General features: G+C 45.0%; 3 protein-coding genes across 6 annotated transcripts in view; 2 read left to right on the top strand and 1 right to left on the bottom strand.

Moving 5' to 3' along the window:
* The first annotated feature begins 5,073 nt into the window (after window positions 1–5,073).
* On the top strand, window positions 5,074–7,128 carry LOC109973566 (cdc42 effector protein 3). Its single transcript, XM_020623255.1, has one exon. It carries the CDS (start codon window positions 5,276–5,278, stop codon window positions 6,170–6,172), a length of 897 nt encoding a protein of 298 aa, XP_020478911.1. The 5' UTR covers window positions 5,074–5,275; the 3' UTR covers window positions 6,173–7,128.
* Window positions 7,129–8,193: 1,065 nt separating this feature from the next.
* On the top strand, window positions 8,194–19,070 carry ercc2 (excision repair cross-complementation group 2). 2 transcript variants are annotated; one of them, XM_020623253.1, is made up of 23 exons: window positions 8,194–8,336; window positions 9,036–9,135; window positions 10,232–10,309; window positions 10,444–10,506; window positions 10,845–10,958; window positions 11,471–11,587; window positions 12,221–12,337; window positions 12,504–12,627; window positions 12,746–12,842; window positions 13,019–13,152; window positions 13,293–13,461; window positions 13,679–13,797; window positions 13,929–13,998; window positions 14,528–14,597; window positions 15,134–15,235; window positions 15,418–15,481; window positions 15,596–15,717; window positions 15,937–16,029; window positions 16,124–16,196; window positions 16,326–16,396; window positions 17,201–17,344; window positions 17,461–17,604; window positions 18,406–19,070. In XM_020623253.1, exons 1-23 carry the CDS (start codon window positions 8,332–8,334, stop codon window positions 18,496–18,498), a joined length of 2,283 nt encoding a protein of 760 aa, XP_020478909.1. In that variant the 5' UTR covers window positions 8,194–8,331; the 3' UTR covers window positions 18,499–19,070. The 2 variants fall into 2 exon arrangements, with proteins under 2 accessions (XP_020478909.1, XP_020478910.1); XM_020623254.1 differs by lacking the exon at window positions 8,194–8,336 and adding an exon at window positions 8,563–8,606.
* A 2,529-nt stretch (window positions 19,071–21,599) lies between these two features.
* The window catches only part of klc3 (kinesin light chain 3), an 11,690-nt gene continuing 7,374 nt past the window's right edge, over window positions 21,600–25,915 (bottom strand). For 2 of the 3 annotated variants that reach the window (XM_020623235.1, XM_020623234.1), the window contains 7 exons: window positions 25,468–25,555; window positions 25,120–25,221; window positions 24,369–24,542; window positions 24,183–24,282; window positions 23,376–23,535; window positions 23,241–23,307; window positions 21,600–22,778 (listed from right to left, as the gene is read on the bottom strand). In XM_020623235.1, coding sequence (XP_020478891.1) covers window positions 22,695–22,778; window positions 23,241–23,307; window positions 23,376–23,535; window positions 24,183–24,282; window positions 24,369–24,542; window positions 25,120–25,221; window positions 25,468–25,555 — 775 coding nt within the window. In that variant the 3' untranslated portion in view covers window positions 21,600–22,694. The remainder of the gene's footprint in view (window positions 22,779–23,240; window positions 23,308–23,375; window positions 23,536–24,182; window positions 24,283–24,368; window positions 24,543–25,119; window positions 25,222–25,467; window positions 25,556–25,915) is intronic. The other variant, XM_020623236.1, reaches the window with a different exon arrangement.

The following is a 25,915-nucleotide window of genomic DNA, read 5'->3' as shown; positions in this document are numbered from 1 at the left end:
CGGGGGAAGGAACCTATCGGACACAGTGTAAGTGCTTATGGAGATTCAGACTGGCCTGTATTGTAGGACAGACTCCGCAGAATGTAGCTGTAACGGCCGAGTCTGATCGTATATTTAAACTGGTTTGTCACGGGATGAAGGTCACTGCGCACCAGCAGCTTTCATGTATGACTGACTCAAAGTAGCTGGACTGTGTGTGGATTAGACTGTTCCACTGGTGCCAGTCGGTCAGCCGGAGGAAACGTCTTCAGGAGGCCAGGGGTGATCTCAGAGGATTACATAACCGACACGGACGGAGAGGAAATCAACTACTGTAGTGGGTGGAATCAGGCGTTGATCGGTTTTAGTTTCTGCTTCTTGCAGTCGGTAGGGAAATACAGTGATGCTTTCCAAAGTCTGTTTTCAGTAGTAAGACATCTTTTTCAGCATCCCGTAAAAGATGAATCACTGCTTCAGACGTAGCCTCACTGGGGTTTTATGTGGCTGTGAACCTACAGTTTACTGGTCACTAGAAAAGGATGTGAACGCGCATATAAAGCCACACACAACCCGAAGCCCAGCCTCAATGGGAGAAACAGACATATCAGCTAGATGTCAGGCGAAATCAGCCTTACTCTAATGGTTAAAAACAAACGGATTAGGAAAAAACAAAACAAAATGCTTTTTGTCAACAGTCGCCTACTGTGCGCAATTACGCATGACGCGAGCGTCTGCGGAGGATAGCGACATGGAGGGAGCGGTGCCGCCGTGTTTCAGGCGTGTTCCGTTGTATGCGTTTGTCCTGGACGGTGACAGGGCTCACGGGTGGTTCACTGGCTCCATGACAGGTTTAGGTGGAGGCAGGCAGCAAACGGAGCCTGGGAGCAGAAACAGACGTCAGATCAGCCTCTGCTGTGGCGGATTGCATCATCAGCAGTGTCCCAGTTTCAGGCTTCCAGGAAAAGTGATGCGTGAAAGAAATAAACTAGTTTCTCGGTATTTGGTATCACGAGAAGTCATGTTTGCTCCCCACGTCTTCAGGGGGGCTGCCTTCAGACATGGTTTTAGGGTTAAAGGCAATTACTTTTAATATTAGAGGTTGGGCAGCAGCGATTAGACAGACTGTGTGTGTGTGACCGACTGACGGACTCAGACCCGAGAACCGTAATGGCTGAACATGGTGCATTGAAACTGAAATGTTCCCAGTAAGATTAGACATGTACAAGTAGCTGTGAAAACTTTTTATGGAGTAGCTGACTACTGCCTAAGCACAGACAGCTGATGTCTTATCTCCACCAAGGAGTTTGTTTGTTCACAGCAGAACTAAAGTGATGAATGGATTTTGTTGCTGATCCCAATCATCATCTGGATCCAGGAATTTAAAAAAATGTCCTTTTTTAAGATGTTCTTCACCAGTTTCAATACTGTTCCTTCTAACTCTTTACATAATGCCTACGAGGCTTGGACAAAACCTGTACAATAACACCCGGTAACGTCTACCACACGAAGTCTGATCTGGATCCACTTCTTATTCTGGATCCACTGAACCAGAATGGTCACATTTATAGGGTTCACAGAAAACCGGCTGCTGTGAAATAAATAATTCTACAGACCTGCAGCTTGGATCCAGCTTGTATTAATGAACTAACTATATCGATAAGGAGAGGTCGAACTGAAGTGAACAATCGGGATTGGGTTGAGTTGAGCAATGCAGAGCTGAAGTGTCGTCATTAGGTGTAGACAGATGAAGATGGGAGCAGGAAGTAACAGAAGACTCGCCAAAGATCTGTTTGTGAAGTCCAAATCGATTTTTAGACCGTTTTTAAAACTTGTTTGGTTCAAGTCTGTGGTTTTTCAATCTGACTCTTGTATTGATTTTCTGATTCGTATCAGTTTCTCTTTACACCATTAAGGATAATCACCTTTATTGGCCAAGTATGTTACACACAAGGGATTTGTTTCTGGTACAGAACCGATGGCTCTAACCATCAGGGGGCAACGGGGGGGTTCAGTGTCTTGCCAGCACCGACATTCGAGCCTTCAACGCTCTGGTTGGGAGACGACGGCTCTACCCACTGCACCACCGTCGCCTCCCCCGACAGCCAGTGATGGAAACATTAAGTCAAGGACTGTGCTTCGATCCAGTTCAGACAGCTACCGTCTAGTTTACAGACTAAGAGTTCACATAAAAACATCACCAGTTTATAGAATAGTTTGCTACTAGGATTTAAATCTGTTAAACCTCAACTCAAACAAAATGCATTCATTTCATTTGCTCCTAATAATAATCCAGTACTTTTACTTTTGGTACTTAAAGGGCATTTTGTATTTTGCTGAAGTATTGTTGTGAGTATTTTACATTGTAGTACTTTTCCATAAATGCTTGTCCCTGAACCAAACCACTCAGGTTGTCGGGCCTTTCACAGCACTTTGGATTATAACTTATAGATAGAATTGATTATCTCTCATCAAGTTTATGATTAGAGATAGATGGATATAGTTAATAGATGGAAAAAGTCAAGAGTGGCACTAACAGCGCTGTAAGATTATTTGGGGCAATTTATCTAAAAAAACTGTTTGACTCATTTATTCTGCTTGTTGATGGCAGTTTTAGAAATTTGAAAAAGCTTTTGCTTGTTGATCTTGGCATTAAAACCTGTACATTTAAGCTGCTGAAACATTGTCTATCAGACTATCGTCTCTGGATGTGACATTTCAGCAGATGTTTTTCCACCGTCAGCCTACAGCCATGCTGCTGGCTCTGTGAAAACCTTTGCAGGACATTGAACTAAATGCTAACACTAGCATGCTAACACGCTCACAGTGCAAAAAACTGATATCATCAGAATCAGAATCAGCTTTATTGGCCAGGTGTGACGGACACACAAGGAATTTGACTCAGGTACATCGTCTCTCAATGTGCAAACAGTAAACCAGCATAAGGCTGTGTAATATAACAAAATAGTAGTATTAACACCAATAACCAGTAAACAATGCAGAATAAGCAGTATAAACAGACAGTAAACAATACAGACAACAAAGGAATGTTCATTGAAATGAGATAAATAGGGATAAAACAGAGTTCTTAAAGCTAGAGACCTGTACAAGTCTCTATAATCTGTACATGTATATTTACAGGTATTGCACTGAGGGTTATTGTCTAATTATACTGTCGTTGGTTAAGTGTCCATCAGAGTGATGGCCTGGGGAAGAAACTGTCCTTGTGCCTGGTTGCTTTGGTGCACAGTGACCTGTAATACTGTCCAGAGGGGAGGACGCTGAAGTCTGTACTTGTCCTGTTTGGTTGCTGAGCCAAACCAGACAGTGATGTTATCTGAGGGAGGCTGATGCGGATGTCACTACTTGTGAAGGTATTTGTTCATAAAGCAAAACTATGTGGTGATCTGATGATGGCAGCGGGCCAGTGGCCGAACGAGTACTCAGATGTTTTACTTAAGTAAACATAGTAACGCCATAGTGTAAAAATACTTTGCTACAAGTGAGACCCGGGAGCAGCACCTACATGTCGCCAACCTGCAGAGCGTGGAGTGTTGAAACCTGTTCCCCCTGGTAAAACGGTTTCTAGTAGCACCCCCACTGGTGGTTATGGTTAGAATAACCAACTGTGGGGAGGTGACAGTGGTGCAGTGGGTAGAGCAGTCATCTCCCAACTGGAAGGTGGAAGGTTCCAATCTCAGTGCCTGCAGTCCACATGTTGAAGTGTCCTTGGGCAAGACACTGAACCCCCCCCCCGTTGCCCCCATATGTTAGAGCCATCAGTTGAGTTGGCGCCACAGATGGCTGCCATCGGTTCTATACTGGAAACAAATTCCTTGTGTAACATACTTGGCCAATAAAGGTGACTATCCTATAAGGTTAGAGGAAACACCTTCTCCAGAATGGTCAGACCAGTTCAGTTTAATCTCCAGGTGTGTCAGCGCTGAGCTGACTACAACAGACATGGCCTCAGTCCCTTGACTGGAGCCACCATCTCCTCCTGCTACTCAGAACTTTACAATCATTTGGTTGCATTTAACATTTGTTTCAATAGTATTTACATGATGAGATTTCAAAGTGAAGCAGGTACCAGGGCGTACTCTCCCCATGGGACCATGTGGCACGTCCCAGCCAAAATACTAAAAACGTATCCTCAGATACTTGTGATGATCCATTATCAGGTGTCTGTGGTTTCTGTGGTTTTTATGCCTCTGCATTCTTATAATCTAGACTCTGCTTTTCCTAACCCGGGGGTCGTCTTCTTAAAATGTCCAGAATCACATTTTGTGACAAAACCTCTGAATCCTGAACACAGAAGAGTTTCTGGGCTTTATGCTTAAAGAGTTAAACACTGAAGGAGCATGTGGGATGGTGGTGGGGTCACACGGTCACAGAGCCCTCGGGTGTGACAGGCCTGTCATCCCATAATTCACAGGGTTTGTCTCAGGAAACAGAGGAAGGTTCTTGACTAACGCCACACAGGACGAGGACACGGAGTCGTGCTTAAACCCAGCAGTAATGTGTGTTTCCACTAGCTAAGCTGGGGGGTGGGGTGGGGGGGTGCTTTGGGAATGCATGACCAATGCTCTGGACTCATTCATTGACTCAGTGTCACACACACATTTTCACACAGTTCTGGACAAGGAGACCCCTCTTTGCAAACAGGATTCCTGGAGTGTTTTCATCATGTCCTCTGGCTCCTGCCTTCATTCCTCTCTCCCCCCGATCTCCCCCCTCCTCCTCCCTTCACCCCATCCAGCTCCCCACGCCTTTCCTCCCTCTCTTCGTCTCTTTCAGCCCCTTTCTGACTCCTGTTTCTCTCTTGTTTCTCCTCACAGATCTCCAGTGTTTGACTGTCACATTCCTGTAGTTTCTGGGAATTTTTCATCCCTCTGTTTCTGAGGGGGGAGAAGGATGAGAGAGAGTGGGTGTGTTCTGAAGAGATGAGGACCCACTGCTTGCTGGATAGGATATGGAGCTGATCTGAGGTCAAGGCCTTCATCTTTGTCTCCCGAGTCAACGTGAGGCTCAACCCTGGGGTTGCTATCACTGCACTGCCTGACCTACATACCTGTCTACTGTGTAACATAAGCCGCTCAGCCCGGATCGCTCAGCCTGGAGTGGAGACAACCGAGACAGCTTCTTATCAAGTGAATTTGCTTTGTGATCTGTGGCTTGCTTTTCACTGTGGTCACCCTGAGAACCTGACTGCCCCCTCGCCCCACAGAGGTGCCTATCCTGCCGCTGAGTGGACCTGAGGGGCGCACACAGTTTGAGACAATCACCTCAGCAAAGCAAAATGCCAGCAAAGACCCCCATTTATTTAAAAACTACAACTCCCAAGAAAGGCAAGAAGGTGAAGCTCCGTGATGTCCTCTCAGGGGACATGATCAGTCCCCCGCTGGGCGATGTCCGTCACAGTGCCCATGTGGGGCTTGAAGGGGAGGGTGACATGTTTGGAGACGTGGGTTTCCTCCAGGGTAAGATGGACATGCTGCCATCACTGAGCCGAACACAGAATGGTCACGCACGCTCGCACAGCGTGGAGAGACACGTGGACGAAGGCCTCACCGTGAAGGAGGACTCGCACAGCTACGCCCACAATGGTTACTACTGTCAGCATTCCTCGTCCAGTTTGCTGAAGACCACCATCTCGGTGCCAGTGTTTGCCCATGAACAGGCTCCACCCAAACCACCACGCCTCCACCTGGACGACCCCTCCCCTCCCTCTCTGCCCTCCCAGCAGAACCACTTCTACCACCACCAGCAGCCGACAGAGACCGGACGCTCTGTGCCCGACAGGCACAGGCAGCAGTACCCGACTCTTTCTCTCTGTGAGAATGAGGTGGTCGACTGCTTGGCGTCGGAGCCCGCCATCCGCAGGCTCGTCCCCTCCTCTGGCTCCTTCTCAGAGGTCTCCTCTGAGGACTCCATGTCAGAAAGCTGCGGGCCCCTGGATGTTTGCCGGGGCCTCAGCCTGGACTCTGATGCTGACCTGAGCAACGAGGATCTGAGGAGTGAACACAGCGAGTCTCCCTGTGCTGCTGTCCACCCGGCCAGTCTCACAGCCTCAACCGGTGTGTCCCGGTCAGAGTCTATGGTAGGATTAGACCTGGATCTGGGCCCATCCATTCTGGAGGATGTCCTGGGTATCATGGACCGCTACAAGACTGTTGACAACCGCTGTGAGCTGTGAACCAAGGCAACATTAATGTGATGTGCAGATATTTTTATATATGGTTTAATATATCCCTAAAAACTGAAGAGACTAAAGGAGGACGAGGGATGGAGCGCACAGAACCGGTCGGCTGAACTGAAAGTCGTAAAGACTGAGAGGCTTGTGGAGATGACCTCAGCCAAGGCAACAGGCTGGTGTCCTCAGAAATATTTAAACTGTAAGACAGCTGTGAACAGAACCACAGTCACTTTGTTATGACAAACCTTGGAACGGTATTTTCTTTCTCTTTGGACTAAATATCAAATATCAGCCACTATCCACATTGTGCTGGGAGTTTTCTGCTTGTTAGCTGCCCGCTAATTCAGACCTACATGTCTGGGCTCACAGAGTTCAGGAGCGGCAGGAGGCCACGGTGCAGCCGCAGCTGCTAAGTGATTTCTTTCCATGTATGATGTCCATGTTTCTGCAGCAGCGTTGAAATTACAGAGTGACACTAAGATGAACTGCAAACACAAACAGTTTCATGCTGTTCAACTTAATTTTGGCTGCTAAAATGTCATTTTCAGGATTAAACTATTCCAGAAGAAGAAGATGAATATTACTGTGACGCTGCAGTGCCAGGTGAAGTGAGAAGAACTGCTGATTTTACTGCTCCTCTGCTGCAGGTGAGGCGAAAACAGTCTCAGCCCGCCCTCTAGTGTCACTGTGCAGAACAGCAGCTCCGACACATCTTGATCAGAGGGAAAGTGAACAAGCTGATTCTTCTGGTTTAAAATGCTTCACGTGTAGAATGCTGCTCTGTGGATCATTTTCAAATACCAAACTTTTTAAAACACTATTCTTCCAGGTTGTGGCTCGCTGTCGGCCAAACATTCACTCCCTGTATTATCTCACTAGCCTATTATTCAGAAGTCATTTATGCTGTATATATTACTGTATGAATGTATGAATAAAACATTCCTATAAAGAAAACTTTGGATTCATGGACAATTCTTCACACATAAACATAAACAGGAGGTTACTGTGAGATTTTAAAAATCAAGGGGATGATATAGACATTGATAAAACTTAGCAAATAATGGATTTGATTTCACTGCAGGCACATCGATGAGGAACTAGTTTAATGGGAAATACTTTTATTTTTCACTAGTCTAAAAAGAGTTTTACCAAAAACCAGGGACAGTTTTCATTTTCTGCTGTTTTATACAAACAGTGTAAATATAAAACTTTATTGATCCCTGGTGGGAAATTCACAAGCTACCCAGCAGTTCATAAAGTACTTCAAATTATAAGTTTATAGGTAATTAATGTTGGTTCTACCTTTACTGGCTGCAACATTAAAGTGATGAACACAGTAATGTGTCAGTAATTATAATCCAATACTATGTGAAATGTGCCTTTCAGCATAATGAGTAGTTTTAGGTTTGGTAGACTACTTCAAATATATTTTGATGTCAATACTTTTGTACTTAAGCAAAAAAATAAACCATGAATACAAGACTTTTACTTGAAACTAGTATTTTTATACTTCAGTGTTGATGTTTGTTTAAGGGAACATTTGAATACTTCTTCCACCACTGGCTGTAAAGACATGGGCTGTGGATTTGTGTAATATTCTGCCTGAAGGCAGGCAGAACAGCACTTAGCTGCTGTTGCCTCACAGCAAGAGGGTTCCGGGTTCGAGCCCCATCCGACCCAAGGCCTTTCTGTGTGGAGTCTCCATGTTCTCCCTGTGCCTGTGTGGGTTCTCCCTGGGTACTCCGGCTTCCTCCCACAGTCCAGTGAGTGTGAGTTGTCTGTCTCTAAGTGTCAGCCCTGGGACAGACTGCCGACCTGTCCAGGGTGGACCCCGCCTCTCGCCCAGTGTCAGATGGGATTGGCCCCTGCGCCCCCGCGACCCTCTTTGGGAATAAGTGGTGTAGATGATGGATTATGCTCGAAGAGGGGGATAAAAGTTGGCTCAAGGAATTTAAGCGTCACTCTGTGGAGGGCGCTAAGGAGCAATAGGGGCGTTTAAACTGCCAAATACAGAGAACAGAGAAGAAGAACAAGTCTACGACGAAGAAGAAGGTTCATTTAGCTAATACTGCGCCGTGCTTCAAAGTTATTAATGACTCTTTTAAAATATCACAAGTGAGCCAAGAAGAAGAGGAGCAGCTGTTTATACGTGTCTCAACATGAAGTGAGTGTTTTTACAACTTAAAGATTTCAAATTTAGCGTCATTTGGTTGTTATTGCATTAAATGTAAAAAGACGTAGCTGACAATTTAGCTAAATGATCATAAAACCTGACTGACACTGGTTAATTCAGGCCATTTTCTAAAAGCCCCTTGTTAATTATATATATTATATATGAGATTTCGAGCTAGCGCCCTCATTAGCTTAGCTTCATACACGAGTGTGACGTCATTGACCAGGTTTCACTTTACGGTGTGGAAGAATATTGGAAAGGGTCTGAGATGGTTGTTCTAGTCTGCTGCAGCTAACACTGATGCTGAATCAGTTTTATGTGTGATTGTTGTTCGCGACCTCGATGTTATGTAAAATGGGTTATTTTTAAAAATTGGTTTGTTCACACATATCCACGTTTTCATCTGCTTGTTCAGCTGTTTAATGATATTTTATGGTTTTATAAAGTTGTGACAACCATATGGAATAAATGTCAAATTATTTAACGTGATAAATAATTTTATGCCATATCATCCCTGCTAGTTTTCGTTTTCCATACCCTGGCAGGTGGAACAGGTGTTAAATTGAATTCCATTTAAAATGTAAAACGTGTTGGGTTTCCCTGCACAAAGCCAACACGGTTACACACACTGATACAAACACACAGACTCTGCAGCAGGTGTGAAGTCAGTTTAATGCTGGTTTGTTTCAGGCTCAACATCGAGGGCCTGTTGGTGTATTTTCCCTATGACTACATCTACCCTGAGCAGTACTCCTACATGCTGGAGCTGAAGAGGACGCTGGACGCCAAGGTGGGTGGAGGCTGTATAGCTTTATGTTTATCCTGTAGGGTGCAGGTGCATTTAGTGGGATTTAACAGTGCTGGATAACTTCTTTCATTGCTGCTTGTAGGGCAGCGAAGAAAACACAATGTCACATGATCAAATCAATCAGGTGCATTTGTCAACATCAGTGCTGACAAATCTTTTACTTAAGTAAAAGTTCTAATACCACAGTGTAACTGCACTAGTAGTAGAAAGTCCCACATTCAAAGACGACCCAGCACAGACTCCCAGTGAGGTGCTGGGCCACCATGTGACACCAGAACAGCTCCACCTTGACTCTCCAGGTCTCTGAACCCTCCTGGAGGGATGGACACCTTCCAACAGATGTTCCCTCATGTGGTGTTTTGATGATGGTGGTGGAGACACTGTCCAACACGTCGCTCCAACATCTCCCATAGCTGTTCAACTGGGCTGAGACCTGGTGACTGGGAAGGCCACAGCATCTGGTTCACATCATGGTCACCCTCATCAGACCAGTCAGGGACCCCTGGTGTCCTGTGGATGGGGGGGCTCTGTCATCCTGAAGGAGACCACTCATTAGTTCAGGGTTTTCCTTTAACCGTCCTTATGTCTGTTGAAAGAGTTAGTGGTCGCTGTAGTTGCTCTGTCTTGTCTATACCGGACTCTAAAGAGGCCTCCTCCCCATAACAGAAAACAAAACCCAGCAACTACTGTGATAATCATTTCAGTAACGTTCTCTGGTTCAGGCTTCTCAAGTTAAAAACTGTTTTGTTTTTCATCATTGTTCTGTTGTTTGGTTTTGAACCTGAGCTTGGACCCTTGGAGACTGGTGGGTGTTCTTTTGCTGGTTTTTACCTTTCAGAAAAGCGTGATGAATTAATCAATCAAAAATAATAATAAAGAGCAGATATTAATCGATAATTAAAATAGTTTGTGTTACTCCTCTGTGGAAACTAAACGATGACTTCACCTTCTGATAACGAAACACGAGTCAAGGATGGAGCTTAACGATCCTGGGTTGTAGTTTTTTGCTGCCCCGCTGTGAGGACAGCTTCACAGTGTTAACTCTGTGTCCTCTGTGTGTTCTGCTGTTTATGTTCAGGGTCATGGAGTCCTGGAGATGCCATCTGGAACAGGAAAGACCATCTCTCTGCTGTCTCTCATTGTTGCCTACCAACGGGTGAGTTCACTTAGTTTCTCTCCGACTCACTGTGCTTTCAGTCGATGGCTCGTTCTGTTCTTCCTGTTCTCTCCTCTGGTTTGTGGCACCAGCCAACGCCACAGGAACACGCTAACATGTTGGTCCTCTCTCAGGCCTTTCCTTTGGAAGCAAGCAAGTTAATATACTGCTCCAGAACCGTCCCCGAGATTGAGAAGGTGAGTCCTTGTCAGAATGTTTTCATCACAAAAGTACGGTTTGTCCTTTAAAACTTAAAATCAAACATTAATACAGGCAGTAAAAACATGCAGCTGTCGTAGGATGGTCACATACTTGTATAGCACTTTTTTGTGCAATGAAGCATGCACACAAGCGTTCACACACTCGCACACTGATGGCGCAGCCACCAGGAGCAATTTAGGGTTCAGTGCCTTGACCGAGTACACTTTGACATGTGGACTAGAGAAGCCAGGATACGAAGCACCGGTCTGGTTAGGAGATGCTTTAAAAAACACCCCAGCTTGTATTGTGTATATTTAACCCTTTGTCTGTTTAGGTCGTGGAGGAGCTGAGGAAGCTGATGGAGTTTTATTCCAAGGAAACTGGGGAGAACAACAACTTCTTGGCTCTGGCCCTGTCCTCCAGAAAAAACCTGTGCATCCACCCTGAGGTACGAACACTGTCTGTCGCTCTGCTCACACAGACGTTTGCCCTGTGTGAAGAAAAGCAGGAGGCTGCTTCGGTCGGCGTGTGATGTTTCATGTACTGGTGAGACAATGAAGTAGGATCGAGGAAGGTCCAGCTGGACAAGCAGATTGATGTGAAGCCAAAACGCATCCTCACATACAGGATCATACAACGATTTGGTTACAGCTAATGAATTGAACTTTAACTTCGTTTGTAATGAGCTCAAGGCAGAACTGCAACGTTCAAACTGATCCACCAGGAATGTGTAACTGCGTGTACATGACTGGCTGGTGCGTCAGCGTGCTGGGTAACCTAGTATTGGTTTTTTCCTCGACCACGCTGCGCTGTCCCCTGTGGTTCCCCTCCCCACTGCTTAACAGACTTTCCCCATTCAAATGAATGACGAGGAGTGAAACTCTCTGTCCTTCGTGTCTGCTGTTCACCTAAAACACTTGTTCACGTTGACTGTAACGCGGATCCTCTGCTTTCCTCCAGGTGAGCTCTCTACGCTTCGGTAAAGAGGTCGATGGGAAGTGCCACAGTCTGACAGCATCATACATTCGTGCACAGCGCCACAGCAACCCCAACCTGGCCGTGTGCCGCTTCTATGAGGTAAGAACTCGCATGAATTCAGTCGTTTTGGACCAGCTGGTATTTTTCAGTAAATGAAGAAGTAGCCAAGGCTGCTAGAGGGAAGGTTTGATCATGGCCGGGCACATTTAAAGCCTCGTGTCAGGCCTGATTAAATCCATTCAGTTTTAGGCACCTTTTTGATATTTTATAGTCCAGCGCCCATCGACAACATCAATAAAGAAACATGAAGGCAGCATGTGTTGAAGAGCAGTTACATTGTTGAATCAGGGCTGCAACTAATGATTATTTTTATTTGTTTGTCTTCTAATTATGTTTTCATGGCCCAGATTCCAATGTGAAGTATTTAAACCATTTTGTCTAATAGTTCATAGCCCTAAGATTGATCTCAAACAGAAATAAGAAGCAGCTTGTGGAATCTGTGCTTAAAATGAGACTCAAGCAATAGATCAGTATCTCCCACCTTGTGCTGTGCTGAAGTGATGCACTATCACTGATGATGTGTGTTTGAAGGTGGAGCTGTGAACCTTTATTTAGAATAAAGAAACACAGACTTCTCGTCTCTAACAAAGCTCCAGCTGAATGATGTTAAAAAGTGTTGTCTGTTCCTCTTGTTCCATGACCGTCACTTGTCGTTGTGGTTTGTGGCTGCAGGAGTTTGATGCCGTCGGCCGACAGGTGCCTCTTCCTGCTGGCATCTACAACCTGGATGATCTGAAGGACTTTGGCAGGAGGAAAGGCTGGTGTCCATACTACCTGGCTCGCTACTCGGTATGTTACACTGCAGACTTCCACAGACACGACACCTGAAAACCTTTCTGATGACGGATGTCTCTCCAGATGGCTCTTTTGGAGCATATCAAGGTTTTATTACAGTGAAGAATGAAAAGTAATTTGTATTAATGGCTTTCATTGAGTCTTCTTCACTTCCTGTCAGATCCTGCACGCAAACATCGTGGTGTACAGCTACCACTACCTGCTGGACCCCAAGATAGCCGACCTGGTGTCCAAAGAGCTGGCCAAGAAGTCTGTGGTCGTGTTTGATGAGGCTCATAATATAGGTGAGAAACTGAACCGAGTGTATCACAACGGTGTCAGATTATTTGGTAACTCTGTAATGTTACTCTTCTTCTCTTTTCACTCCACATCTTTCTCCTGTTCCTTTCCCCGTCTCTTCAGACAACGTGTGTATCGACTCCATGAGTGTGAACATCACCAGGCGGATGCTGGACCGCTGCCACAACAATGTGGACACACTCCAGAACACCATACACAAGTAAGAGCCCGCCAAAGGTCAGCGGCACACGGACTGACACGATGGACTCACTGGGTCTGTCCCAGTATCCGCCCTCATGGCCTCATGTCTGCCCATAAACTTCTACGTGCCTGCAGTCTTCAGTTGTCTATTTTTGCATGGATGCCATTAACTTCCCGTCATTTGTGCGCTGACAGGATAAAGGAGACAGACGCTGCAAAGCTGAAGGAGGAGTACAGGCGATTGGTGGAGGGGCTGAAGGAAGCCAATGTTGCCAGGGAAACGGACATCTACCTTGCAAATCCAGTGTTACCGGATGAAATTCTTCAAGGTTGGGCTGTCAGCGGGGTTGCACACGGACTAAATTAATGTTTTCTGGTTTGACTCTTTCACTGCACTAGCTTCACAACGGTATTTCAGACACAGACAGAAAACTGAGCCTCCGTTGCTTTTCCCCGCTCCCTCTCACAGAGGCGGTCCCCGGTACTATTCGCACAGCCGAGCACTTTGTTGGTTTCTTGAGGCGTTTCCTGGAGTATCTGAAGTCCCGTCTGAGGGTCCAGCACGTGGTACAGGAGAGCGCCGCACAGTTCCTCAAGGACATCTTCGAGAAAGTCTGCATCGACCGCAAGCCTCTCAGGTCGGTGTCGGCTTCAGCAGAGCAAGAAAAACGAACCCATCCTTTTCATTAACCTGCCTTTCTGCTCGAGTTCTCCACACAAGCTTCTCATCCCCTTAGCAGCTTCCAATCCGTCTCTACCACCCTCTCGTCTCTCCCCTTTTGTCCTTCTCGTTCACTCACATATTAAATCTACTCACTTCCTAATCTTTCCTCCGCTCCCTCTGTACCTCTTCAGGTTTTGTTCAGAGCGGTTGCAGTCGCTACTACGGACTCTGGAGATCGCCGACATTGCAGACTTCTCCGCTGTTACACTCATCTCTAATTTTGCTACACTGGTCAGCACCTACAGCCAAGGTACTGAAATACTTCTGTACCTATCTTAAGTACAACAACCTGACTGGTAACAGTTCTGGGACTGTGTTGATGTTTTTGCATGTTCTCTGCTTCTGCTGTAAACGTGTTTGTCTTTCCCTGCTGGTGTAAAGGTTTCACCATCATCATTGAGCCCTTTGAAGACAGAACTCCGACCATCGCCAACCCTGTGTTGCACTTCAGGTGAGAACTGACAGCTTAGCTTTAAAAACTGGGAAGTGCTGCTGATTAACGTCTCTTTGGTGTTGGCTTTATAGCCAGGGCAAGTCGACTGAAACTCCGGTTAGAAATACAGATGTGTGCAGAGGTCACTGTTGAACAGGGGTGTGACAAGATCTCACGATGAGTTTCCATTGTGCTTTAGTTAGCCACGCTGCTAACGTAGCCTACTCCACCTCACCACCAGTTCTACAGTTAGCACCTCATGCACAGTCTGTGCACAGTTCTAAGGTCTGAAGAGACTCGTGAAATCATACAGCTCATTCAGAACCCCCCAAAAAGCAAGATGGTTATTGTGACACTGTTTTACACGATGATGGTATCCGTTAGACGTTTCTGTTGGATCAAGGCACTAGTTTGTGGACTCCAGGTTACAGCTGATCAGAGGGATTGATCACATGTAAGAATGGGTAGAACTGCACAGTGTGAAAGTTCTGGTGGAAAAATAATAAACATTTCACTGTTCTGACCCTTGTTTCTCTCCGTCTCTCAGCTGTATGGACCCGTCAATAGCCATCAAACCTGTTTTCCAAAGATTTCAGTCAGTCATCATCACCTCGGGGGTGAGTTGGATCCCACTCTCTCCTTCCTCCCTGTGCAATTTAGACCTGTCACATTCACAATTACATTTTGGTTCTTGGGATGTCTGTCTGCAACATGAACACCACAGCCTGTCTGCAGAGCGATGAACAGTTACACAAAGGATCTTTGTGTGTCTGAGTGTTTGAGCAGGTGCCAAGTTAAAACACCTGCTCAGTTCCTTCTTCTTTACAGAACTTATGGTACTTGACACACCTCTTACTGGAGCCTCCATGGCGTCTTGGCATTTGAAATAAAATCCTGAAACTTTGTTGTTGCAACTTGTGATGTTAGACTGAACTTGGCTGCAGCCTTTTGTTAGTTTTTCATGTGTGCAGTGTATTATTCCTCCCTAAAGTCTTGTGCACTTTGCTTAAAAATGCTCAGTTACTAGAAATCTGCCCATTTTTCTTTGTGGAAACTTCACACGTTAGTCTTGAGTTTCTGTTCCGCTTGCAGTCATGAAATGTGTGCTCCCAAAATAAACTGTTGATGTGCCTGCTCCCGTGTTTGTCCTCAGACACTCTCGCCACTGGACATCTACCCCAGAATCCTCGACTTCCGCCCTGTGACCATAGCGTCGTTCACCATGACGCTGGCTCGGACCTGCCTCTGTCCCCTGGTGTGTATTTACACTGGGACACACATTCACTGTGGCAGCTCTGTTGTTCTGCAGGAGGAATTATGGAACCACAGAATCGCCACAACGTTGGCCACAAGCAAAACCTTAACCACCATTTACACACCTAAAACAGCTTTGGCCAGCTGGTTAGTTGTTCTTTTTCTCCATTTTGTCTCACCTAGATTGTTGGCAGGGGAAACGATCAGGTGGCCCTGAGCTCCAAGTTTGAGACCAGAGAAGACTTCGGTAAGTAGGACAGTCTTCAGCTTTATTTATTAGAGGATGATGCCCAAAAGGCAGCATCACAGTATCAGCAGAAACACAACATATTAAAATACTCTGACCTTTTTCTGTTTCCAGCTGTGATTCGTAACTATGGTAACCTGCTTCTGGAGATGTCTGCCATCGTTCCTGATGGCATCGTGGCATTTTTCACCAGCTACGTCTACATGGAGAACATCGTGGCGTCTTGGTATGAACAGGTCCGTATGTGCACAGTGACGGTGTGCCGGCTCTTTTTAGTCCTAGGCTGTCTTCCCACTTCCAACAATAAAATATGCACATCATTACAACAGGGCAGTAATTGTGTCAGCAGTCCTTTGGTAGAAATAGTTTTATTCTGAAGCATTTTTCATTTTATATTTGCCTTATTTCTGTGTAGATGGAAAAGCACTAATGTTTCTGTGTATGTGTGTCTGCAGGGCATCCTGGAGAATATCCAGAGAAACAAGTTGATCTTCATTGAGACTCAGGATGCTGCGGAGACGAGCATGGCCCTGGAGAAGTACCAGGAGGTCAGAGTGCAAACTGACTCAGAAGTTTCTGTACTGCAGATCATACTGGTCCTGATGGCTCTCAGCCCTTTGACCTTTCTCTGTCTCTGCTCAGGCGTGTGAGAATGGCAGAGGAGCCATCCTCCTGTCCGTGGCCAGGGGAAAGGTGTCTGAAGGGATCGACTTTGGTAAGTGATCCGATGGGCAGCAGGTTTCTCTGGGTCCAAACAACCAGTGTTTTCACTTGTAACAGGTTTACGTGAGCGCTTCGGCTTTTCAGCATATTAACAATGAATCTTGTTGTGCTTTCTGTTCAGTGCATCATTTCGGCCGGGCGGTCATCATGTTTGGCATGCCTTACGTCTACACCCAGAGCCGCATCCTGAAGGTCAGAACTCAGAACTCAGTCTGAAGTCACACCCCCCCCTCCATCATTTTCAGTTTATTTACCATATAATTCACTCAGTGGAAGAAAATACTAGTGTTTGGTTTGTACCACGATGCTTCTTGTCACATTTATAGAGAATTACCTTGGTGCGACTCTCCACCTTCCAGCAGACACAAAACGATGATTAGCAAGTGTCAGAATATACAGGTAATATTGAATAAGTGAACGAGGGAGTGATTTCAAACGCAGCCCTTTTCTTTACTGTGCTCATAACAGTTGGCAGTTTATTCAGTTTGTTCAGTGTCTTGCCCAAGGACACTTAAGACACGTGGACTGCAGGCACTGAGATTCAAACCTTCAACCTTCTGGTTGGGAGACGACCTCTCTACCCACTGAACCACTGTCCCCTCCCCCCCCGGTTGTTTTGGAGAGACATTGATTCACCTGTATGGATCAAACACTGGAAACACTTCTACAACACACACAGTTCAGCAACGCCACAAAGTACATCAAATCAACAGCCCTCTCACAGAGTTGGAACAGAAATGGAGCAGGCAGAAAGTTCGAGCTAGGCTAGGTGTGCCTAATAAACTGGTAACTGAGTGTACACGTTAGACAGGTTAGGTGACTGGGCCAAAACACTTGGAAAGATAATTCAGTTCTGATAAAATACAGATGGTAAAATGCTCAAATGTAATGTTTATTAACTTTGTCAAAAAGGAAGGAGTGTACTCCACCTACGTTTACGACATTGTTTTGCCATCACTGTGTTTGTAACTTTTTCTTCATGAACACACCTCCCAGGCCCGTCTGGAGTACCTTCGGGACCAGTTTCAGATCAGAGAGAACGACTTCCTGACGTTCGACGCCATGCGTCATGCAGCCCAGTGTGTGGGCAGAGTCATCAGAGGCAAGACCGACTACGGGCTCATGATCTTTGCTGACAAGGTGTGTGGTGCTTCTGCCCCGTCTAAATGTCCTGATACTGCAGTACTACAACATGCCTTTAAATACAGCTGGCTGAATATGGATCAGTATGCAGTAACTCCCTCTCCCATCTGCAGCGTTATGCCCGTGCAGACAAACGCGGGAAGCTGCCTCGCTGGATTCAGGAACACATCAGTGACAGCAGCCTGAACCTCACTGTGGACGAGGCCATCCAGCTCTCCAAGCACTTCCTGCGGCAGATGGCTCAGCCCTTCAGACGGGTACGCCTTACAGATGCTAAATCTCACCAGGTCGTCAGAGGGCTTGTTTTAGGGGCCTTTTAAAGCTAGAGGAGCAAATACAACAACTTTTTAATGTGCAGCAGCTTTATCTTCATTTAAGTTGCTCAGGGCTGCATAGTGAATCGGATGATTAACCAGAGGTCCTCAGCAGCGTTAGGATGTCTAATGGTACGTTAACTGAGGTTCCCCCCCCCACTGTCTGCTAACCCCAGTGACAGTGGGACATGGTGTCTCTCAGCTACACCCCCCCTCCATGACCCTCTGCTGCCTACAGCCTCCTGTTGTTATTCCAGCTTCTCCGCCCTGTGTTGTCAAAGTGCGGTCTGTAAATCAGCCCCGCCTGCCACCTAGCCAAGGTTAGAAGAAGGGTTTTTCCAAACGGTAGTCATGTCAAACAGCCATGGGAGCTCTGGGAGGCTAAAGGTCTGAACCAGCAGCTTCCAGACTCAGACTGGCTTCAGATGTGGCCTTCTTCCTTCTGGATGTGTTAGCATCTAAAGCTAGCGTGCTTGTTTTGGTAGCATTAGCTAGAGCTTTGTGTCACATTAGCAGTAACCAGTGTTCTACTGCTGTTAGTCAGCTAACACTAGCTTCAGACGGGAGGCTGCATTTTGTACAGTTTGTCCCAAGCAGGTACCTGTAGTTCACATTGTAGCTTCAGGAAACAGGATGTGATGGGAGGGGCAGCTTCAGTCTCACTGGACCCTCTAGGCTGAAAGGAAGTCAGCTTGAGCCGCATTAACAACTCCCCTTCCTGTGTCTCACCCCCTGTTTCCCCAGGAGGACCAGCTGGGTCTGTCTCTGTTGACTCTCAAGCAGCTGGAATCGGAGGAGATGCTGCAGAAAATCACTCAGATTGCTCATCAGACTTGAAGGCGGCAAACACTGCAGCATGTCTTCACCATGGCACTGCCCATTATGGGGTCAGCAGCTGAACCTCTGCTGGGGGCCAGATGTGTATGATTTACCACATCTGGACTGTTCAGATTTAAGAAAACAGTCAGGTTGTTTTCCTCAGTGTGGCAAACAAAACATGGAAAGTGGTTATAGTATTGACTTCTGCCTGGAAGCTGCCGGTCGGTGCCGGGGTTAAACACCATCACAGGCCCATATTTCAGGTCACATACTGAGTTTACACAATACTAGGACCGCAGCTCCCACTCTGACCAGTCAGACCACCATGATAAATCGACTGTGAGCGTGATTGATCCCTGTGTGATTTCAGTCTCACATGACAATGATTCTACTGTTTGCATTAGCAGGGAGACGCCTTGCATCAAACCAAGTGCTCCCTTTTCCTTGCTAAGCTGCGTTAACCAATAACCGCAAAGTGATTTATTCCTGCCTCAACTTCATTCAGCACTTGATGGCTACAGCTCATCATGTGACGTAACGCCTTCCTGCTATTGATTAACATGGCTTAGAGAAGAAAAGTGAGCACTTGGTTTGATGCAAGGCGTCTCCCTGCTAATGCAAACACAGCAGAATCATTGTCACACGAGACAGAGATCTGAATCACACTCACACGACGATTTATCGTGCAGCCCCACCAGATTGTGACAGGACTGTTTCCCTAGAATCGTGACGGCTCGGTTCAGGGCCGTGCCCAACTTTTACTTTTTTTTAACTCTTAGTTTATGCAAATGACTGCTCACTGAACAACTTCAGTTGTACATTGGCACTTGGAACCTCTGAGCAGTGTAAAACAGTTTGTGCCTCTGGTGGTCGGACTAAAGTCTCATTCAGTTTTTCTCAGTGTTACATGTAAAATGGATTTTGAGTTTATGGAGCTGCTCCTCACTGTGTGTAGCATTACTGCTGATATAACGGGAATTAATTTCCATTACGATCCAACAAGTTTTACTAGCATGTTCTATTTTAGAGCATTTTCAGAGCTGCTGGAGTTTGTGAAGAAAGAGTTGACTTCTGAAACAAACTAAACATGTTGCAGTGTTTTAAAGAATTAAACAATGTGAATGTGTCAATATGTTCATTAGAGATTTTCTCCATCTGTGACTAACGTCAGTCAGTAACTGTGCATTGTCACATTTTATACCGAACTGAAATATGTATGTTTTTTGGAAAATAAATGTTTGTATTTAACAGCCGACTGTCTTCTGTTTCCTCCTCTTAGGAAAGTGCTTTCATTTTGGCGATACATCGCTCAGCCTGACCACATCAAGGCTAGGGCGAATATCTGAGCGTAATAGTTTGGCATTAGCTTTTCAAACAATCTAAACTAGCAGCCCCTTGAACAACCACTTCTCAAACCCAAAAGTCTGAAACATACTTCATACAAGTACACAATTCATTTCAGGCACTGTTGCCTTCTTGTCCTAACGTGACAAAAGCGCAAGTTGCAGCCTGAGCGTTGCCGTTATGAGGCACAGTAGTATGAAACAGGAAGTCGAGTCCTTCTGTTCAGGTTAACTTGCACTCAAAACAACCAGTTCAATGAAGCGCCAGCTTGACGTTGGTATGTACAGACATATTTGTGATACTTTGTCAGCTCGTTCAGCTCAGTTCAGACAAGATCACAGCTGAAAACTCTTCAGTCGAACTGCTCTAAACCACACTAAGTACAGTTGTGGACGTTCCTCCACACAGGCCATGTGTGTTTAGTACTGTGGTCATGGAAACGTTCTGAGCGTCAGCCGGCTGTTATCACTGCCTTGTGGACTGACCTCTAAGAGCGCATGTTGACTATGTTCACCAGAGACGTGTGCTGGGCCTGGCGATGTCGTTTGTGTCTGCATACTTGTGTGAAGTATGTTTCTGGTCTGAAAGATATAAAACCAATTATTTCCATAAAAAAAAAGAACATGCACTAAATCTACGAGGGTATTGACACGTTACAGTAATTTATTTCTGGTCGTCTGTCAATATAAAACATTCATAGTTACCAGAACACAAAACGGCATCAGCAGAGTATCTACAGATTTATTTTTTTTTTTTTTCTAGAGATGTCCCAGTCCCAGTATCAATCTGGCTATATTTCACGGGATCGGGATCGGACAGGACTAGCCAATCCAGTTCCGATCCGTATTTGAACGGACTCAGTATTGTTTTTGAGATGCACACTTCACACATCCAGTAAGCTGCTGTATTAATCAATCTAACTCTCTGCACTGCCCAATATCACTCACACTTTACAACCTAGTATGTTTTATACTTTTGTCCAGTGGTACTACGACACCTTTTGTTAATGCAGGGTTACTAAATGTCAGACCGCGAGCTCTAAACTGGACTGGTTACCCAAACTGTGTTCACATATGGATACGAAGTAGTAATGACTCTGTAGGTCAGAGCATGTTGTCCAGCTACCAGTCATTCTTTTATTCATATCAATAATTTAAGCTCAAACTTAATATTTTGGAAACGGCACCTGATCCAGTGTTTAGATCAAGAAGCTCCTGAAAAATACAGCGTGCCAGTAATGAACATTTACTGTAGGTAAATATGTGTCAGATCAGAATCAGTATCATCAGATACTTAATATTAAGGAATCAGATTGTATCGGAGCCAAAACAAACGGGATTGGGACATCCCTAATTATTTCCCTATTTTGTCCAACATTCATACAAATGCTTAATTTAGCTGAAACTGTTTTAGACAAACTAAGTGCAAATTCAGCCTTTACAACAAACAGCAGTGACTTCTACCACAGCAAATGTCTAATCAGCAGTTCAGGGACAGAGTATTTTGAATATATGGGAATGAGGATTTCCTAGCAGCATTTTGTTACCTTATTAAACATTCGGAAATGTTAAGGTGTGTACAGTAGTTAATGCGCTCTCTATTAAGAAGCAGTCACTTTTGTGTTTCCACAGCTGTAGCCATGTCACTACTGCTGTGGAAACCTAACCAGTGGTACATCCTGTACTTCCCTTAACCATCACCAAGCGTAGCCTCTGGTGTTGACGCCGACCGTCCTGCTTTGTTTTTCCACTGTATTTTCTCTGTCGGCCTCTAAGAAATCTACACATCATTAAAAGCTAGTTGACCTTTATATTAGTGGTTTTCCTTGTTTGCTGGATTTTAGGAATGTTTAGCTAAATGACAGACTAGGGTACACCAGTAATTTTGGGTGTCTGTGTAGCTTTTAGCTATTTTCTGAATAGGCTAGACAGTTAAAATCTCAATAAAAATGTAACTAGTAAATAAATTAGTTAGCAGAATTTTTAATATATACTTTAGGACATTTAGGAATGTCGCTTGATCAATTTTTACTCTTAACTTTGAGAATATATCAAGTGAATAAATCTCTTTAAAGTCAGGATTTTAGTTTGTCCTAATTTGAATCATGTGGAATGACAAAACAGCTGGAGTAAACACACTTGTGTTTTTCTGGAAATGTAATCTGCACATTGTAAAGGAAAACTGACCACATTTTAAATAAATGTAATATAAACTTCATAGCTTAAACATCTCCCTTGTCAACCAAATGTGCTATTTACATTTTGATCATTGCGTTTCAAGAAAAATTTAAGATTTGTTTTTAAAAATCTTCAATGAGCCTGTTTAACATCATTTGATAACTTTTTTAGTGCCGTTAATCTAACTGTACCCAAAACTGATTTTTATTGCAGATTACTATAAACTGTATTTAACCTGCAAATATTTTCCTACAGTGTAAACACTGGTAGTATTTTATGTGTTTAACTTTTTATTAAACACAAAAATCCTTAAGTCAATGGTTAACTCATGATCAGGAAGCTGAAATAGTTTCTAATCTACCCAGGAAGGTAAAAGGTAAATGTCAAGATACAGTCGATATGTGACTCGCCCCCTTATCATCACTGGAGACAAACAAGTCTTTGTTATTCAAACTTAAATTTCCTCCAGGATGAAGAAAACTGTAAAGACCCATTTTAAAGCAACGGATCAATAAGATGCATGTGCCAGGCACATTTTGACAACTATCTTAGTTTTTCTTGTGGGAATCTATTTGGTGTATCTGATCGGAGCGACTGCTACAGGGCTGGGGGTTGATTTCTGCTAACAATGTCCTGTGATGTATATTCAGTAGAAAGTGTGTGTGTGTGTGTGTGTGTGTGTGTGTGCGCGCGTTAGCTGGTTCCACTGAGTGAACCTCGTCTCGTCAAGTTCTGGGTGCTGGAGCTCAGGCCTCGAATGTTTGTCAAACGGCTCGACTGAGAACAAAAGCAAAACACATGATGCGTGTTAACATGACTGGATATGCATCTTAAGTCAAAGGTGTTGTAATCGCTTAACGAAGACGTGTGTGTTTACATAAACATGAGTATCCTCGTTATGATCACAGTAGCCTGTTTGTCTTTTGACCCTAAAGTGTAATTTAGATGGTGGTGGACCAGTTATGGTAGAGGATGCCGGCGTGGTGCACCGTCTTTTTCATTAAGAAACACTAACTACAGTTATCAAATGTTTTCCTAATTATAAATCAATATCAGAGCCCTGTGACAGACTAGCAACCTGTCCAGGGTGGACCCTGGGATTGGCTGCAGCCCCCCCCCCGTTCTGTTTTGGTTCCATGCTTGAGTTTAGCTCATAGAATAAATCACAAATTAAATCACTGAATCACTTAATGCTACAAGTGCACGTTACTGTGGTTAAATGGATGGACGCCTGCTCACCTGAGCGCTGTCCTGACTCTCTCTGGCACCAACATTTAACACGTTCAGAGAGTTTGCCCTCTTCATCCTGTAAACAGGACAGAATATCGTTATGAATGGCTACAACATCAGTAAATGCACAGAAAACAATATTACCCAGCATTCCTTGGGGTTGTTTCCTCCACTGCGATGCCTCTCAGCTTGCGGACCAGTTTCTCACTACTCCGGCGAATCGACTCCCTGAGCATGGTGAAGGAGCCGCTGCGCTTCATGCCGCCGCCGTCCGCGGTGCCGGACCAGGTGGGATGACCGTCACCTGGACGACAAACAAGCGTGTGACCAACGTTTTGTAGCACAGCTGTGATTCAAACAGGAAGAAGACAACTTGTGCTCCATCACTTTAGATTTTTTTTGTTTTGTAATTTAAACCTCTCAACTTTTGAAAGTTCATGAGCAGTGAAAATCCCCCGTCTTGGTTCAGGACTTGCAGAAGTTTGACCTGTTCTGGTGTGACCAGCGCTTACTGTAGCTAAAGGCCACAGACTAAGCTTAGAGCAGACAGCAGTTCACTTCTTTATTGTCCTGCAAAATGTTTTTGTAGCAGAAATTCAAACACTACAATAAACCTGAAGTTGTCCAGTCTGGTGGCTCTTCTCTGCTCCTGTTACACTGTGTGTTAGTGTACACCACCGGCCCCGTAGCGCCTATTCCAACCCCCATAAAGAAAGGTTTCCCTTTACTGTGCACCGTCGCCTGCTGCGTCACAGCTACAGCTTGTTCACAGTTAAGCAAGGAGAGGTTTCTGTACAAATGTCATTTAGTTTCTTCTTTGCTGGTTTCACCTCCAGAGTAGTGACTTTAGAGAACGTCACACCTGATTCAAACATTATGGTTATAATAAACCAAAATGACAAATCCACATCATTTTAAAAAACAAACAAGCCTAAAATCATTGTTTTGTACCTGCTACAGATACAAACTCCTTTTCATGGGCTCTGGTCAGAATTTCTTTGTACAGAGCTTCAGCTTGTCCGTATTTTCCCTGCTTCAGGTAGCATGATGCCTGAGGACGACAGAGAAATGAGTGTTAAAAGTGTAAAAAGACACTGTGTGAAACTCGGTGAGGAAACCTGAGGAGCAGCGTCTCACCAGGTTGTTCTTGGTCTTGGCTACATTGGCGTCGTCCGGTCCCAGTTTGCTCTGGTAGATGTGCAGAGCACGTTCGTAGTACTGTTCCACCTCCTGGTACTTCCCCTGGTTCTGACACAGCAGGGCCAGGTTGTTCAGCTGCTTGGCCACATCGGGGTGGTCTGTGCCCAGAACCTGGGGGAGGAGGGCATTCGGACACACAGTGTGACTGATGCAGCTTAGAGGAGACGTAGATATAATGGATGCCTAAAGTCTGGAGAACAAAAAAAAAAACCACGAAAGAGGACAGAGCTACTGGAACTCACTGCCACTCCGTGTGGCGCATCTTGAAAAACAAATCGAGAATACCCAAAAAACAGACATTAGAAAATATTAACTAGTCATTCGAGCAGCAGACTTGGATGCACGATGTATCGAGCTACATGTCAGCGAAAAGCTCTGGCTTTAGTTGAGGAGGAGACGAGCTGCAGCAAAGACGAAGAGGGTGTGGGTCCGCCACAATCAGGGGATGTGTTGGTGTTGTCACAGAGCGCTGTGCCCATGTTAAACCTTTTTTTTTTTTTACTTGAGCACAGGACGGCACGCGCAACCTTGCACTGCGCTCAGCTCAACGGAGTGCAGATACGTTCTTGTGCCGCGCAACACAGAAATGACTGGGTTCGATAAGGCGGCGCCCACCACGTCCCATCTGAAAAGGCCTTTAGGGAGTGAATAAACTGTGAGGTGCACGTACAGTCATGCGTTTTCTTACCTTCTCTCTGATCTCCAGAGCTCGTTTACACAGTGGCTCAGCTTCCTTGTTTCTTCCTCTTTTCCCATAAAGCACTGCCAGGTTGTTGAGTGTTGCTGCCACCTGTGCACGCGCACACACACGCACACAGAGTGTATAGAACAGCACCGACAGTATTCAGAGCCCTTCACTTTATGCACACTTATTTCTAAAACCATGTTTTGACTGTCATGAAGTTAAATGTACAACACAAAGTGAGGTCTGAATAGTTTTCTACTGTGTAAAGCTCATTAAACCGTCTCATTACCGATATGGACCCACAACAATAATGACACTATCTTAGGGTTTATTAAGAGGAGTGGAACTTACAGCTGGGTGGTCCAATCCAAGAGTTTTCTCCCTGATCGCCAACGCATCATTCAGCAGGTTCGTTGCTTCTTTGTACTTGTTCTGGTCTCTGTAGAAAAAAAAAAAAAAGGTTTGTCACCTCAAATCAGACTTTTCATACAAAGTCACATGGTTTTAGTCCATCGAGGTCCTTGTTCTAAACAAGAAGAACCGTAGCTTGGTCAGTTTTATTAGTGAGTCACACGATTTCATATTTGCTCACTTTAATCAATACTGAGCTTTGATTATAAAAGGTTTAAGTTTGTTGGAGTATCGATGAAGATGCAGGTACATAAACACACACTATTCCAGAAAATAATATTCTACAATATATGGGTTGGTGACAAATGAGAGGAAAATCCTGAACATCTGAGTGGAGACACAAACAGCAGGGTCACTGATCAATCAGCTGATCGTCGTCTTGATGATC

The sequence above is a fragment of the Monopterus albus genome, unplaced genomic scaffold (genome assembly GCF_001952655.1).
Source record: "Monopterus albus unplaced genomic scaffold, M_albus_1.0 scaffold294.1, whole genome shotgun sequence".
Taxonomy (NCBI): Eukaryota; Metazoa; Chordata; class Actinopteri; order Synbranchiformes; family Synbranchidae; genus Monopterus; species Monopterus albus.
This window is presented reverse-complemented; position numbering and strand designations above follow the sequence as displayed.